This window comes from Dermacentor albipictus, chromosome 1 (assembly GCF_038994185.2).
Source record: "Dermacentor albipictus isolate Rhodes 1998 colony chromosome 1, USDA_Dalb.pri_finalv2, whole genome shotgun sequence".
Classification (NCBI taxonomy): domain Eukaryota; kingdom Metazoa; phylum Arthropoda; class Arachnida; order Ixodida; family Ixodidae; genus Dermacentor; species Dermacentor albipictus.
Window position 1 is genome coordinate 219084693 of NC_091821.1, and position 16677 is coordinate 219101369.

Here is a 16677-nt window from a genome sequence, read left to right on the forward strand (position 1 = left end):
GTGCACCCAATAGCTATTCGGTTATAGTTTCAAGCACAAAAATGGCACAGCCTGAAACTCACCAGCCCTATGTTCCAATGAAAGTAGCACAATTCACTGTTCACATTACAATATCTGTTTCCAAGCTGGCCTCCAATGGCCGCTTATGCCAGTCGTCGGCACTAAAGAGTATAGAGATTCGCATCTCGGATCCCCCTCCCAAATGGGCGCGAGCAAGAAGCGAGAGAGCGCAGCGCCGTCGTGATTGGTCGCCGCGAGCTGTTTATTCGAGAATGCATACGCGCGCACGCCATCCTACGTGATGGCACGGCGCCGGTACCTGACAGAACGCGCGCAAATAGGCTGTGCAGGGGAAACTTTGTTAGCGCCCGCCGCCTCCGTTGCTGCCGACGACGAGTATCGTGGCCTCGCCACCTCTTCACCGTCTGCGCGGATCCGCTTCGAACGGTGGAGCTGCGTTCTTATGAATTTTGCTTTGTAGCAGATCTTCTTCACAGTGGGTGCTTTTCGGCAGTCGACCGAACCCCCCCCCCCCTTCCCCCTCACCTCTCCCGCGCTCTCTCCCTTTCGCTGCGGAGCCCGTGGGAAGATCCGTAAATATTTCAACGGAGTTGTCTCTCCTGCGGGCCTTGCCACAGCAAGTGCCCCATTTCGAGGACGCTATAATTTCCGGTCGGCTCGGGGACTCGGATGGAAGCGCGACGACGACACGCGAGGAGCAACGCAAACAAAACATTCGCCTCGGGCGATGGTGGAGGCGCGCTCCGTCTCGCAGTCATCCCGTGCGGATTACATGGTGCCGCGACTCTAATCAAGGTAGCGCGCAAACTGCTGCGATGCAGGAAACAGGGAACCTTTCGGCCGTCGTCCGCCTTCGACGCGGATCGCACTCGAGGATCTTAAACAGGCAAAGAAAAATAAGAAAAAATTAAGGATTAACAAGAAAAAAAAGAAAGAAAAAGAAAAGCGCTATGCCTGTCACACGCAGCTTCGCTTTGCGTGCGCTCGTCGACAACATAGTTCGCAGCTTCCGTAATAGCTGCAATCGAGCAAGCTCTTCTGCGTGTTTTCAGCGCCACGAAATAGGGCCCCATCAACGCCGACCGAGGTTCAAGTGACAGTGCCGTTTCCGACTGCCGAGAGCCGCATTAGAATGAAACCGTGCCGTACTTCGAAAAATTTTCTTAGATATCCAAAATTGTTTTAAAACTTTTTTTAGTTCCGATGGATGGATGGATGGATGAAAAACTTTATTATTTAGTTCCGATGGACGAGGAAAATTGTCATACGGATGATATTTGCAATTTGCACAAAGCACAGGAAAATTTCACAAAAGACCAATGTATTATCTTTGTTTGGCCCATAGTGAAGAGCAAATTTCTGACTATGTGTGTTCATTGCTTCATTGAGCAAACGGCACTGACCATATTGGAATATGGAGAGCCACCAGTCGAAAAAGATAGAAAAAAGAGAAAAAGAAACTATGGACAAGGTATAATAAAGACAAATAAGATGTGAAACGCTGGAGATGCTTAACACATTTGGTAAGGCCTAATTGTTGCTATTGTTCTACAAAAAGAGCAAAAGTTTCTCTATATAAAGTTGAACTATGCATACAGTTCAACGTCTCAGGAGATATGGCGTGAAATTGTAGAGAGGATGTTAGAGCTACTTTCCGTATAGAGCAAGGAAACTCTAAATGACCGAGGCACGTCATCGTCCGCATGCGACGTTTCTATCGGTCCGTGAAGTGTGTCGTCGTTTCTGGATGTTAAAGACTCATTCACACTAGGCAGACACGACACCGATTTCGGTCTGCCGACCGTCGGCGACACCGTTTTTTCCTTCGTGTCGGCGCATCTGTCACACTGTACCGACGTCGACAATCAGCGTACGATCGGCGGAGATCTCGGCGTCGGTGCAGTGGGACAGAGGCACCGACACGAAGGAAGAAACGCTGTCACCGACAGTCGGTAGACCAAAATCGGTGTCGTGTTGGCCTAGACTGGATGATCCTTTAAGACGCCAGCTCGCAAACCACGCTTCTCGAAACAGCACGATTGGCCGCTACTATACACGCCCGTCTATGCCGTGGTCCTGCGGGTCTTGCCTTACTATTTCGTATATGTCATGCGGCTGCAGGGCCTATGTAGGTATATCGGACTGCAGAGCACAAGACACCTTACAAGTTTTATTAAACGTCGCTCTAGGGCGTTTTTTTTCTCCACACCATTTGGTTATAGCAGTGATCGGGTACCACGCAAGTCTACGCTACGGGTCGACCCTTTGTTTGCACCCTTGATTGTAGCAGCAGTGGCTTACATGCTTAATCGACCGCAAGGAACGTCGTCGCAAACATGTACCTCAACCTAAGCACATGACCGAAGACGAAGTCAAGTCAGCGGCCTGCAGTAGATGTTTCGTGCAGTACATTGCGCTTTAAGCACTGGGTATACTACGCCTTGTCTTTTTGTTTGTTTACCTTGCGTTCTTATGGCTTATAGAGCTTCTTGTTGCATCTATCAGTTTTAGTCTTCACAATTCATACACTTCAATAACACGCTTGCATCCCAGCAATCCGTCAAAAAGGGTGAGTACTTCTCAAAGCAGTTGCGGGTTCTGACCCGACCTGCGCGCCCTTTCATAAGCACACCAGTACAAAAGCGGTCAGCAACAATAGCCATCGCGCATGATCACCCCATCAATACGTATATTCGTGTCAACTCTTTAAGGATGCATACCAGGCACTTTGCCCTACTTCCATCGCATCATCTTGCCTCCCTTCCTGCCACTCGCCCTCGTTCAGCGTTTAGCAAAGTTATTTCCGCCGACCATGGAACTTTATCGTCAAACTTCACGCCTGCAGCACGTCCATCTTTTACCGCTGTGGTGCCTGCATCCACTCCAGGCCCTTCTTGTCATACCCGCGGCATCGAAAAGAAAACAGAGATGTCATCTTTCGCCCTCAAAAAAACCGTGCTTTTATTCCTACATGACAAGCACGAAGAACGCACCCACGTTTACACGGACGGTTCTGTCTCCTCTAAAAGTTCAGCTGGAGCAGTAGTAATTCCCGCAAAATCTGTCACCATCCATTTCAAGACGTCTCAGGTTATATCATCGACGGCTGCAGAACTCGCAGCTATCCGTGCTGCTCTGGAGTTTATTGGTCACAAATCACCATATTCATGGTCCATCTTTTGTGACTCGAAGGCAGCTGCTCTCCAGTGTGTGCTGTCCCCTTTCAACCACGGACTTAATGTGCAATTAGTCGCAGACATCCGACTACTCCACCATCACGCAATCGACAAGGGGCACAACATCATCTACCAGTGGATAACGGGTCACTGCGGAATTTCGGGAAATCACTGTGCGGATGACACTGCCCGATCAGCCCACGATGGTGCCCATATTATACCCATACCACTGTCAAGAACAGATGTAGCCACAAGTCTTCGCTCCATCGCACGCGAGCTTACGCAAACTCTGTGGAACACCAGTGAATGCACGAACGCACGTCTTCACATATTGGACCCACGTTTGCAACTCCGTCTTCCACCAGGGTTACCATGAGCGGAAGCAACACTTCTGTGCCGCCTGTGGCTCGGCGTGGCATTCACGAACTCCTATTCGTTGCGCATCGGAATGGCCGACAGCCCTACTTGCGACACCTGCGGCTGCGAGGAGACGATCGCGCACCTCGTCTGTGACTGTCCCCGTTACAGCGCGCCAAGAAAGGTGCTCGCTACCGCGCTCGAAAATCTGGACAATGTCCCCTTCACAGAGGAAAAAGTTATCGGACACTGCTCCAGACGGGTTTTGGCACTCAAGGCTTTAAGGGCTTTGCTGAAGTTTTTAAGGGCTTCTGAATTGTGCGACCGCCTTTGACTGTTATAGCGCAGAGCATCGCGTTACTCTGTGAATTTTTCTAGTTTCTTTTTCTCGTCTTTCTTCTTTTATTCCCCTTGCCCCTTTCCCCAACACAGGGTAGCAGCCATCCGGTATTTACACTGGCTATCTTCCCTGTCTTTCCTTTCCCTTTTGTCTCTCTCTCTGTCTCTCTTGCAACCCAGCAATGCATGATTAAAGTTATTGTTGATAAAAAAAATAGTGATTGGTAAACTGTGTACTTGATGCCATAATTTACTGCTTCTCGCAGCTCTGTTGCTGGAAAGGGTGGTGCATCTGCTATTCTTAAAGACCACTCTGCCAATCTAGGCTAACTTGATTTTTGTGTTTGTGGCCTCTCTAAGCATTTAAAAGGCACAACGCACCTGGAACCGAGAGGAGCGTACGAAATTTAGGAACCTGAATGCATGGAACAGAAAGAAAAGAAAGTGGAGGAGGCACTGAGGCAAGCAAAATATTAAAGCGCGTCGCCAGAACAGCCGCAATTGGATTGGTGCAACCGCGCTTGCTCCTGGTTTAGTGGCAGCGTGCTGCTGTCCGGCAACCAGCGCGGTCACTTTTGCCACCCCCGGCACATTCCCCTCGCCCTCACTTCCCTCTCCATGCCGGCCACCTCTGAACAGAAGCGCCACGTCCGGCCCGGGCGTCCGGGGCTCAGTGCGCTCGCAATGTGCCGGAAACGGCTTTGGCTCGAGACGGGAAGGCTTGCGCCGGCCTGCAGGAAGTCCTTGGCACGCTCTAATGGATCGATGCCGCCAAAGTGAGAGTAATTGTATTGGTTCTTAAGATTTAGTGAACCGTCACTGGGGATTAGGCCGGTCGTTGTGGCCGGCTGTTCCCAACCACCGAGGAACAAAGCACGCGGCGAGCTCTGGTTTATACCCCTTGTAGACAACGCCCTAAAGCATATATATGAGCCACGGATGGTCTTCGCCGGACGCTGAGGACTTTGCGGAGAAAAGGGGGCGTTCCGCACTCCTGCCAGACGGGGAAGCGGAGAGATCGTGCCTTCGCTCCTAGTTTTTCGATGCGCGTTTCTGGTGGCTGTAGAGAGAAAGCAGAAGCCGGGCTATTGGCTGCGCAATATAATTTCTTGGTGGCATGACGAATCGCTCGCGGTGAGCAAAACTCAATCGCAGGCGAGCGCGCGGCACGTATACGCTCCAGAGGTGTCGGTGAATCTTAGTTAGAGCCCAGCATCGTTCTCGGCGGCGCTACGTAGTTTATATTTTGTTTCCTTCCTGTTTGCTTACTCACTGTTTCCATCCTGCCAGCTTAACTACGCGTCTTTCGCAACGTGTAAGCTCAAATATAATCTAGTGGGCCGCTGAGCACAATTTTTGCGACATTAATTGTTTACATATTTTTCAAAGGCTTATATAAAATCCGAACAGCCCTGCACAGAGATATGAGCAAACAGGCAGCAAAATATTAAGCATGAAGTAGACGTCACGGCGGGTGAAATCTGAAATCAAGAAAGAAATCAAACTATTCATGAACATTTCTTTCTGTGACAGAAGGCGTGAACAACAACATATTAGTGTAAAACAGATGGCGAAGTTAAAAAGAGAACCGATATGATAAGCGACTAAATTATTTGCATTTGCTTGCTTTCTTCGGCTAATGTAGTTTAATAAGTACAGTTTGCGATTGAGACAGTTGCGTTTGTGACAGTGAGTACAGTTTGTTACTTGCACGTATTCGACATGGCGACCTTTCGGCAGAACCTTCGCGGCCTGTCGCGCGATGTTTAAAACATGCTTGCCGTTTCCGTGAGCAAAGAAAGTGACGAAAAAGTCCACCGCCAATTACGTCACAACATAGGCTGAAATATTTCTAACAGAACACGGGGACATTCGTTTGAACGTTGTCGTCATATTTTCAGTTTATTTTCTCTCAGGGCCGAGCCACCTTTGACAAAAAGTACTTCGCAAACATTAAAAGAAAACTTGAACAAATTTACTTTCTTTAGTTCAGTTTAGGTCAGGCTTAGGTAAAGGAAAAGTAGCTATCTACTTTGTCCAATGACATAAAAGTCTCCATTTGACACTTCAAAGCACATTAGATTCGCGCACAAGTACCTACAACATGCGCATTCGTGTTTTCATGCAGTACACAATACATTTTTGCACGCACGCCTCTTTTTGTGGTGGACAATTTAATTAAACAATTCTCAACACTGCAGCGGCCCAGGCGCGTGTCGCTGTGCAGCGGTTTCAAGGAGTAGCACAAACGACAGGGCTACACTGAGAGCCGAGAACGACAGGATTCACGGGACGAACCTTTTCGAAGGGGGTTACGATGAGAGCCCCTGAGCGAACTGATTGCTTCCGGCCCGAGCAGCCGTGTTTCCGCAGTGATTTCGGTGTTTCCTACAATGCAGGCGCTGGTGGCGCAGCGAACCGAGCAGCCGCAGAGCGGCTGGCTCAGCTCCGAGGTATTTCCTTGTCGTTCTCTTTAGAGAGCGCTCTGCACTTTGTCTGGCCATAGGTCCCTTTGGCTGTTGGCCCTCGAGTCAGATGCGCTAAACCGGGGCCCACTATTCTGGTTTTTGTCAAAAGTACCTGTACATATGGAAGCCGTCGCGTTCATATATCCACGCTCCTTAAAGTGAAACAGTATAGGGAAAGCTTCCCAGGCAAAAAAGCGCTTTAAACGAGCGACTCCTCCCCGAATTGATGATATGTCTGCTCAAAAGAATTCTGAGAGATTCTGAGCACGTGTGTGTGTGTGTGTGTGTGTGTGTGTGTGTGTGTGTGTGTGTGTGTGTGTGTGTGTGTGTGTGTGTGTGTGTGTGTGTGTGTGTGTGTGTGTGTGTGTGTGTGTGTGTGTGTTGTTGCACATCAGGGCGATCCCTCCGTTAGCAACCAGTTTGTTGCATTGGTAGGCGATACCATTGCTAGCGACCTGTCTCTTGCGTACTCCAGGGTAGCGTACCGTACTGCTGCCGAGAAGTAGCGGCGCCTGTCTTTCGAAGCTCGACCGACCTTTCCTTATTTGATAGCATGGCATTGTCGGCGAGCTGCAGGCATCCGGTAGACCATGGCGACCGAGCAAGGGCGAGACGACGTTTTGCTAGTGCGAAACTTGCACTGTTTATTCAAAGGTAGTTGAAAGAAAATAAGAAGAGAATGAAGTATGAAGTATATATCGGAGCCCCTTAAGAGGAAGCTATAGCTCGGGCTCAACTCCGACGCGGCCTATTCAAGTACATGTAAAACGCAAAAACGTTTTTATGAGATAACCCCTGGACCGATTCTGATGAAATTTGTTGCATTTGAAAGAGAACGTTAAATTCTAGTGACTGTTGAAGCGGAATTTCAATTTAGGGCTTAAAGTTTCTTACAACAATTTTCGAATATTTGACCGTTTGAAAATATAGAAGGACGAAGTTTACAAATTCATAGCTCTGCATCAAAAACTGATATAGCGGTTCTGTAAACGGCGTCCATTAGATCATTCAAAGCGGACAAATTCAATATCTCATTTTACATCTTACGTGAATTTGTTACGTCGGTTACGACGATTTTGCAAAAGTTGTACTTCCCTATGATTAATTTTTTTTATATTCATGTGTAACATATCAATTTTGTCCGCTTTAGATGTACTATTAGATGCACTTCACAGAATTGTATGATCACTTTTACTGGTTCAGCTACAGAGCTGTAAACTTGATAGCTTGGTTTTCTGAAAATTTTCGATTTTGCCGATTTTTAATAACAAATTCACAACCTAGCTCAAAAATTCGAAACCAACAGTCACTAAATTTTAAGTTTGTCTTTTAAATGCAACAAACCTCGTCAAATTTGGTGCAGTGGTTGCCGAGAAAAACGAGTTCTCCTTTTACATGTATTTAGATAGGAGCACTCGAGCTAAAGCTTCCTCTTAAATAGGCTCTCTACAATCATTTGGGCGGGATCTTGCTTTCGTCGATGACACGTGACAGGCACAGAGAGAAGGCCCCTCCTCCTGCAATACCAAGCACGTGAAGGAGAAGTCGATCCTCTTTTAGACGAATCCGGGGAGAGCGTCGGGTGAGTGACCTCTCCGGAAGCGTGGGGATGACGCGGCACCCACGGGCCCCGACCAAGTTGAGAGGGGAAGGGGATGTCGATCCTCTTTTCGACGGATCCGGTGAGAGGGTCGGGTGAATGACCTCTCTTCGACGAATCCGGGGAGAGCGTCGGGTGAGTGACCTCTCTTCGACGAATCCGGGGCGACGTCGGGTGGGTGACCTCTCCGGTTGCGTGCGGATGACGCAGCACCCACGGGCCCCGACCATGAGAGGGGAAGGGCATGACGTAGCACCCACGGGGCCCGTGGCGTCCGGCCATACCTAACAGGCTCTCCGGCGGGGGAGGAAGATCTCGACGTGTAGGGGCCAGCAGCCGCTGTACGAGGGATCGGCGTTTCGGTTCAGGATTCTCCGTAGAGGTCACGAACCCTTCGTTCGTAGCAGGTAGATTCCGGGGAGTGGTCATCCGTCCACGTGGCGCTCTTGTGACATTTCTCCCTAGTCCGGTCCGGTGAAGTTGGTCTTGCCATTTTTCGTCTCCTGCGTGGGCAAGCAATCACCACAGAACAGTGCAGCGAGCACAAGGCCACTCTCCCCCAAGAGACACCCGGCTTTTAAAAAAAAAGAAAACCCGCTACACCTTTCCCATTACCTACGCGCGTCCTGCCCTCTACAACACTAAAAACGCCATTTCTTGAAAGCGTTAGGACGTGGCTATTAAAATCAGCTAACAATCGGCTTCACTTCGGAAAAACATGAATGCATGACAAAATGGCATGGAAACCCGGATGAGCATGAGGCTTTCGATACTTTAGGGGCAACAACTTAAACCGTCGGCATTGCCGTTAAGCTGACCATTCTTGAACCAGCGATAAGCAAGCTAGCTTCTGCACCGCCCAACTACACGAACCACATGTTTCCAACCTATCGCAGTGGCGTACTTATCGCACGTATTGGTGCCACTGAACAGTCTGGCCATCTTCACAAGTACGTAATCACAAGCGCGCTAGCCTTGTGGTCACTATTCAGAACGCGTACTTGCGTCGTAGGCAAACTTTTCATTACGCCTACTCACGTTTCTTCCTTTAGTCCCTACAGGACACGTAGCTTAAACAAACAACTAAACTTGCGTAACTTACGCACTCCGCAGAACCCTTAACAAATTGCGTCTGCCAATAACTCGTTCTACGCACACTCACTAAAGAAGTCAGAATACGGCTGCCCTCAACACACACGAGCAACCCAGTCATAATTCTGCTTCCTTCCGTCCACACAGGACAGACGCTAAAGGAACTAAAAACGCTTCTCGGTGCAAATCATGCACTCACTGAAAACTTACGCGCTTAACCTTAGAAATAAAAAAAACGCATAAAAAGAAAAAGGTTAACTAAAACACACACGCGTTACTATAGGCCTCTCAACGATAACCTTGACACTCAGGTTACTTACACACAAAATTTGAAAGCCTATCTACTTATTAATGAACACCTCGCGATACTACATGTTTACAAAAAACCGCGTCTTTCAAATCTCTAGCTGCTCTAACAAAACACAAACAGAGCTCATACCTTACATATTGAAAGAAACTCTAGTCTCAACTCGCGAAAATTTCCAAATGTTCAGAAATAAAACAAAACACTTCATTTCTACGGAAGCTCCCTTGGTCTCCCGTTTCAAACGTTTTTGACTGACTCATACTTTGAGCCGAACTCGAGGAGGTCGCGGACCGAAAGCTACTCTGGCTACGGAGAAACAACAAAAGGGCTGACTCACTATCAGCTCCCGCAAGACGTTAGAGTCCCCGGCCAATTTGCGTCCTGGCGCCCCGCTTTCAGCATGACCTTGATTGACCGCGTCGCTACTCCCCACCTGGTCTCGTCTTACCACCTTGCGCTTCTTCGTACTGCACGCTGAGCTTTGAAAAGAACGACGGAACGACGAGAAATTTAACTGCCCCGTGCCCTTTGTCCGCGTCCGTGCAGAACATGCTTCTCGGTCCTCTTTTGACCGGTGGCTTGAACGTGTTTGATGAGTCGGTATCGTCCGTGACGACCGCACCTTCCTTTTCGCTGCGCCCTGCCTTTCCGCGCCTGTTGCCGTCTTTGGCTTCGCTACTTTAGCCACCGCATTCGGATCCTTACGGCGCTGCTTTCTGCGGCGCTTTCTCTTTGAATGCTCCTTTATGTCGCCTTCTGGCGCCTCGTGCTGGCCGTTACACATCTCATCGGCCCGGATCGGTCTCTTGCCCGCACAGTCTGAGTGACTATCATTTAAATCGACTCTATCTTTGCCTCGACTGGCGGACAGCTCAACCAACTCTGGCACAATGCAGCAGGCTTTACTCGAGCTATGCAACTCGCAGTCATGCGAACTGCCCTCTACTGCATTGCCCAGCTCACGCTGTGCATCGACACACAGCCCGTCGGTCTCGAGCGCTGTCTCACACGCACAGTCTGAATGATTCCTAATTAAATCATCCATCTCTAGGCTACCTAGACTGGCGGAGAGCCGCACCGATACCTGAACCATGCGGTTGTTCTCTCGTGAGCTACGGAGCTCGCCATCCCGAGAACTACTCTCAAATGCATCGCCCAGCTGGCACCTTACTTCGGTACGCAGGTCTGACCTGACATAGGTGCTCGTGTCTGCCAAGTCCGCAGTATTCTGTATCTCGCTAACGACCTCGCTACCATGAGATGCGACGCACACGCGCTGTAACTGTGCCAATTTGTTCGCAGCTGGCCTAGCTGTCTCTACAGTCCTCTGTTGGCACAGCACCTCGTCTCTCTCACTCTGGCCTTTAAAGGCCTCTGTTACCACTAAGACATCGTTAGCAGCTAGCCCTTTCCGTTCGAGTATGACTGGGCCGTTAATCTCACAAGCAATGCTTTTCGCGTCGGCTTTTGGCGAAAGTCTGCTAGATACATTCTCATTCTTTTGCTCTGTACTGCCCACAGAATTTTCAGACAGGCGTTGTCTATGTTCCATTACCTGCTGCCAATATTGTATCTGTTTGTCCAATGCCGCTAACGCTTTTTCGTGCTTTTGCCTACGTTCTTCTTCTTCACGTGCAGCGCACTCACGCTCGCACTCTTCTTTTTCCTCTAGGCGCTTACGCTCTTCTTTCTCTTTAATGCTCTCGAGGCATTCCGTCAATTCCTCGTCGTCTGCCCCGGTCGCCTCGATCGCCTCAATGATCTCCGGCTTTCTTTTTGATTCGGCAATTTGGAGGCCCAACTCTTTGGCCAAGCTCAACAATTCCGGCTTCTTTATTGCCTTCAAGTTCATGGCTGCCCTTAGTGCTGCTAAACCTTCACTCTATACAACGTTGACGTACTCAAACTTCCTTCAGTGGTTTAAAAAAAATCACTGCTATGTACTTTCCAAAAAATACGTAAAAGCCAAGTGATATCTCAGTGAAGAAAAGCTGTGCACTCACCATATGCAGTCATGATCCAGACACCTTCTTTCCGAACGTTGTTGCCAGGACGAAGAGGCTACGATCTCGTAGTTGTCGTCCAAGTTGGGGTCTCCAGGATTCCGTATCCCAATCGCTGCCAGCCAGTTTGTTGCACTTCAGGGAGATCCCTCCGTTAGCAACCAGTTGATTGCATTGGTAGGCTATCCCACTGCTAGCGACCTGTCTCTTGCGCACTCCAGGGTAGCGTACCGTACTGCTGCCGAGAAGTAGCGGCGCCTGTCTTTCGAAGCTCGACCGACCTTTCCTTATTTGGTAGCGTGGCGTTGTCAGCAAGCTGCAGGCATCCGGTAGACCATGGCGACCGAGCAAGGGCGAGACGACGTTTTGCTAGTGCGAAACTTGGACTGTTTATTCAAAGGTAGTTGAAAGAAAATAAGAAGAGAATGAAGTATGAAGTATGAAGTATAAATCGGAACCCCTTAAATAGGCTCTCTACAATCGTGTGGGCGGGATCTTGCTTTCGTCGATGACACGTGACAGGCACATAGAGAAGGCCCCTCCTCCTGCAATACCAAGCACGGGAAGGAGAAGTCGATCCTCTTTTCGACGAATCCGGGGAGAGCGTCGGGTGAGTGACCTCTCCGGAAGCGTGGGGATGACGCGGCACCCACGGGCCCCGACCAAGTTGAGAGGGGAAGGGGATGTCGATCCTCTTTTCGACGGATCCGGGGAGAGGGTCGGGTGAATGACCTCTCTTCGACGAATCCGGGGAGAGCGTAGGGTGAGTGACCTCTCTTCGACGAATCCGGGGCGAGCGTCGGGTGAGTGACCTCTCCGGTAGCGTGGGGATGACGCAGCACCCACGGGCCCCGACCATGAGAGGGGAAGGGGATGACGTAGCACCCACGAGCCGGTCTGCAACTCAACGCATCGAAGTGCCAATTCGGCCGTCGCCAGATTAGCGTCCTTGGACATCTCGTTGACGCGAACGGAGTGCAACCGGACCCAGGCAAGATCCATGCTGTTGCGCACTTCCCTGTTCCGAAGTGTGTCAAGGATGTGCGCAGCTTCATCGGCCTTTGTTCGTACTTCCGCCGTTTCGTGAGGAATTTCGCCGCCATAGCACGACCACTAACCGACCTTTTGAAAAAAGACGCTCCTTTCCAGTGGGGCGATAACGAGGCCTCTGCATTCTCTCATCTAATCGACATTCTCACAACGCCTCCCATTCTGGCCCATTTCGATCCTTCTGCGCCTACCGAAGTCCGTACTGATGCCAGCGGTCACGGAATTGGCGCAGTACTGGCACAACGCCAGCGTGGCCACGACCGTGTTATCGCTTACGCCAGCAGGCTCCTCTCACCCGCGGAGCGCAACTATTCCATCACTGAGCGTGAGTGTCTGGCCCTAGTTTGGGCGGTTGCGAAATTCCGCCCATACTTATATGGCCGGTCCTTTTCCGTTGTCACAGACCATCACGCGCTTTGTTGGTTATGCTCATTGAAAGACCCTTCAGGAAGACTTGGTCGCTGGGCCTTACGCCTCCAAGAATATTCGTTCTCTGTCACCTACAAATCTGGCCGACTACACAAGGACGCTGACTGCCTGTCTCGCTACCCGGTAGACGAGCCTGACGACGCCGACAGTAGTACCGCCGACGGCATTTTCTCTGTGTCTGCCTTCGCTAACATCGCCGATGAGCAGTACCGAGACCTATCGCTGCGAGTACTCATCGAGCGTCTGCGCTCTACACCTACCGACGCATCCGTTCGCCGATATGTCCTCCAGGGCGGCATTCTGTACCGAAGGAGCTTCCTCCCTGATGGCCCTGATCTTCTTCTTGTCGTGCCACAACATCTACGACAGACTGTGCTCTTTGAGATGCATGACGCACCCACTGCCGGACATCTTGGGGTAACCCGCACGTACGACCGCGTCCGCCGCCGCTTCTATTGGCCTGGTCTTGCTCGCTCCGTTCGACGCTATGTTGGTGCCTGTGATCCCTGCCAGCGTCGGAAGACACCTCAGGTACTACCTGCCGGTCATCTCCAGCCGATCACCGTCCCTGTGGAACCATTCTTTCGTGTTGGATTAGACCTGCTCGGTCCCTTTCCCACGTCATCCTCTGGGAACAAATGGGTAGCCGTCGCGACTGATTACGCCACCCGATACGCTATCACTCGGGCTCTCCCTACCAGCTGCGCCACTGACGTGGCGGACTTTCTCTTGCGTGACATTATCTTGCTTCATGGTGCCCCGCGACAGCTGCTTACTGACCGTGGTCGAAACTTCCTCTCGAAAGTTATCGCTGACATTGTGCGTTCCTGTTCCATTCAACACAAACTGACTACTTCATACCATCCTCAAACCAATGGCCTGACAGAGCGGTTAAACCGTACTCTTACCGATATGCTGGCCAAGTACGTTTCCAAGGACCACCACGACTGGGACATTGCCCTTCCTTACGTAACATTTGCGTACAATTCTTCCCGGCACGACACCGCCGGATTTTCTCCCTTTTATCTACTGTACGGTCGCGAACCTACCTTGCCCCTAGACACGGCACTTCCTCCTGCTGCGGTCTCAACAAGCGAGTATGCGCGCGACGCCATCGCCCTCGCCGACCATGCACGCCAGCTTGCCCGTGCTCGACTTACGGCCTCACAGACCACTCAGCAGTGTCAGTACAACGCCCGCCATCGTGACGTACAGTTTTCACCTGGTGCACTCGTGCTCCTGTGGTCGCCCTCTCGTCACGTCGGACTTTCAGAGAAGCTTCTTTCGCGATACACAGGGCGCTACCGCGTGCTGCGCCAGGTGACGCCTGTGACTTACGAAATTGCTCCTGTGGGCTCAACCTCGTCCTCTCCTGTGGCATCTAGTGATGTCGTACACGTCAGTAGGCTCAAGGCCTACTACACTGCTTCCGAGTCCGATCTTTAGTCGCTCCGGGACGGCGCTTTTGCAGCCGGGGGTAGTGCTACGGCACAATATGTGCGATCACGAAAGACCAGCGGTGTGAAGACGACGACGACGGTTAGAAGCTTGCGCGGGCTGTCACCTCTTGGCCAAGCGCAGCGTATTTTCCTTGTAAATATATTTGTACATAGCTTTTCGTCTGCGTCTTCCTACGTAACAATATGTTACGGCTATTAAGCCACGCTCACACACGCACAAAATGTAGTATTCAATAGCTATATTTGTGTCAAAAACAAACAACTGCCGTCTGTCACGTGCCAGGGAATACAGTTCTGTCTGCCCCATACAAAACTGGCTCGTATACGAACCGGTCGTTAGTATGCGTATAATGGGCTTAATGCCTGAAATCTCGAAGCGTAAGATTAATTGCACTTCGCTGAACTGGTTCTTTGTTGCGACCCGCTTAGCAAACTATTATCATTTCCTTTTTATCGGAAACGAAATAATAGCACGTTAAACCAGAACCAACACTCTATTTTTTTTTCGGTTCTGTACCCTGGTCTTGTACACCTGTTTCGAGAAGTTGTTTAGAATGAAAGGATGATATGGTTTCAGGAAGGAAAATGCAGAGACGAGAATGTTGTGAGCAATAAGATAACTGCCCCTTGACTCAGGTAGTTAGTGGCTGGAAAACTTAGTGCAATTGCTGTATTCTCTCGTCCTAGCACTACGTTCATGCTCGAACGTGTGCAGGCAGCTAAAAAGAGGGACCCGCCACGGCCCTGGTTTAGTGGAGCCTGCCAGCCATGATGGCGATAATCCCGGGGAGTGGCAGGTGGATGCGACCACTGAGGCCGGGTGCGCTTGCGTGTATTAATCCCTAGCAAATCTGCACGCGGCATTCGTCTTCCTCGGCGGCGCTGTAGCCAATTTTCGCGCCGCTACAAACCAAACACAGCATGCGGGATAACTTGGTGTTGCGGTTTCTTCTTTTTTTCTTGTTTGACGATACAGTACGTCGCAACCAAGTCAAGACCATTTTGTGGGTGGGTGTGTGGGAATCCGCTGCGTGTATTTGTTAAACATCAGCGGGGCCACCCACAACGCACAGTGCCGCAGCCACTCTGAACGTTACTGAGCAATGCCGTCAAGATTGCTGGGAGTACTGGCATGGTCATGTTTAAAGGTATCGAGTGCGAAGTGCGTAGCCGGCGCTGAGCTTGTTTACGTCACATTTTTTTTCTCTTATTTTTCTGGCCAAGCATCCGCCAGGAAGCCAAGCCAGCGGCGAGACGCTTGTCCCTCCTCCCGCGCGACGCTGGCTGGGCCCGTGTACACTGCGCGTCTCGGTCGGCCGGACCTCCTTATTGCGCTGCTTGAGCCCCGGAGCCACTTGCTCAGGACGCGGACCCTGTCGGGCTGCGCGTAATTGCAGCTTTTAAATGTATAGCTGACAGCTGGAAGCGCCCGGTGGGCGGCTGCCGCCAGCCGTGAGCAAATCTCGGCTTGGCACCTCCGTCAACAGCTGGGGCCACTTTGATCGCGTCCCTGTCACGGTCATTCTCCCTCGTCCCCCGATCTTCTTTTCCTTTCCCCTCCCAGCCTTCCCCGCCGTTCACGTCGCCCTGGAGCCGACCGCCGCCTCTTGATCTCTTGTGAGAAGACCCAATTATTACTGACGAGCAGCCGACGGCTGGCAGCGACGACTCCTCGCAGCTCTCCTTCGCGAGTTCTCCTGTTTGCGCTGCTCTCGGCCATTCGATTGACGCCACCTATTTAATTTCCTGCCTTCGTATCACGCTGCGCCGCTGGGCAAACTTTGATGTCCAGTTCCGATGCGGCTCACACTGTAATATATGCGACCCGGGCGCCTCTCCTGGAGGCCGGTTCACCGGCGTCGGGACCTGACCGAGCGCACTTAATCAGGGACTCCGACCGAAACCCTAGGTACGACGCAGGCCGCCGGCACTGCTGGATCGGCCAGCATGGCCGTCCGCTTCTCAAGAAACGCGGTGTACACGCCCCTGGCCCTCGCCGATGTGCAATCCTGCGTTCGGCCCCCAGGGCAGCTGATGCGTACGGCTCTATAAGCTGCTTCCCCGGGGCTCAGCCTCGCAGTCAAACTACTCATTGACGTTGAAAATAGCTAGAAAGAGAGAAATAATGATGAAGTACATTAACTCAGACTTGCGTAATTTATCAGATAAACCGCGGTATACAAGAACTAAAACTGCGCAATATTGAGTGAGGGCAGCGCAGCTCTCGTAGTAGATTGGTTTGTTTTGCGGTGAATGATACTGTCAAAGTTAACGCGAAGGTTGCACATTAAAAAGGACGTTGTAAGGCATCCGAAGAGGTTTCTCAGGTGGCACCGATAGCACTGTCACGGGGCAGCAATTTCGTGCATCGAATG

At 50.9% G+C, this 16677-nt stretch overlaps 2 protein-coding genes across 4 annotated transcripts in view; both read left to right on the top strand.

Moving 5' to 3' along the window:
- LOC135897418 (neural cell adhesion molecule 2-like) overlaps positions 1 to 16677 on the top strand; it is a 551631-nt gene that overhangs the window by 199287 nt on the left and 335667 nt on the right. The window lies entirely within an intron of this gene.
- LOC135897419 (uncharacterized) overlaps positions 16250 to 16677 on the top strand; it is a 29798-nt gene continuing 29370 nt past the window's right edge. The window contains exon 1 of the mRNA XM_070532668.1: positions 16250 to 16340. Coding sequence (XP_070388769.1) covers positions 16250 to 16340 — 91 coding nt within the window. The remainder of the gene's footprint in view (positions 16341 to 16677) is intronic.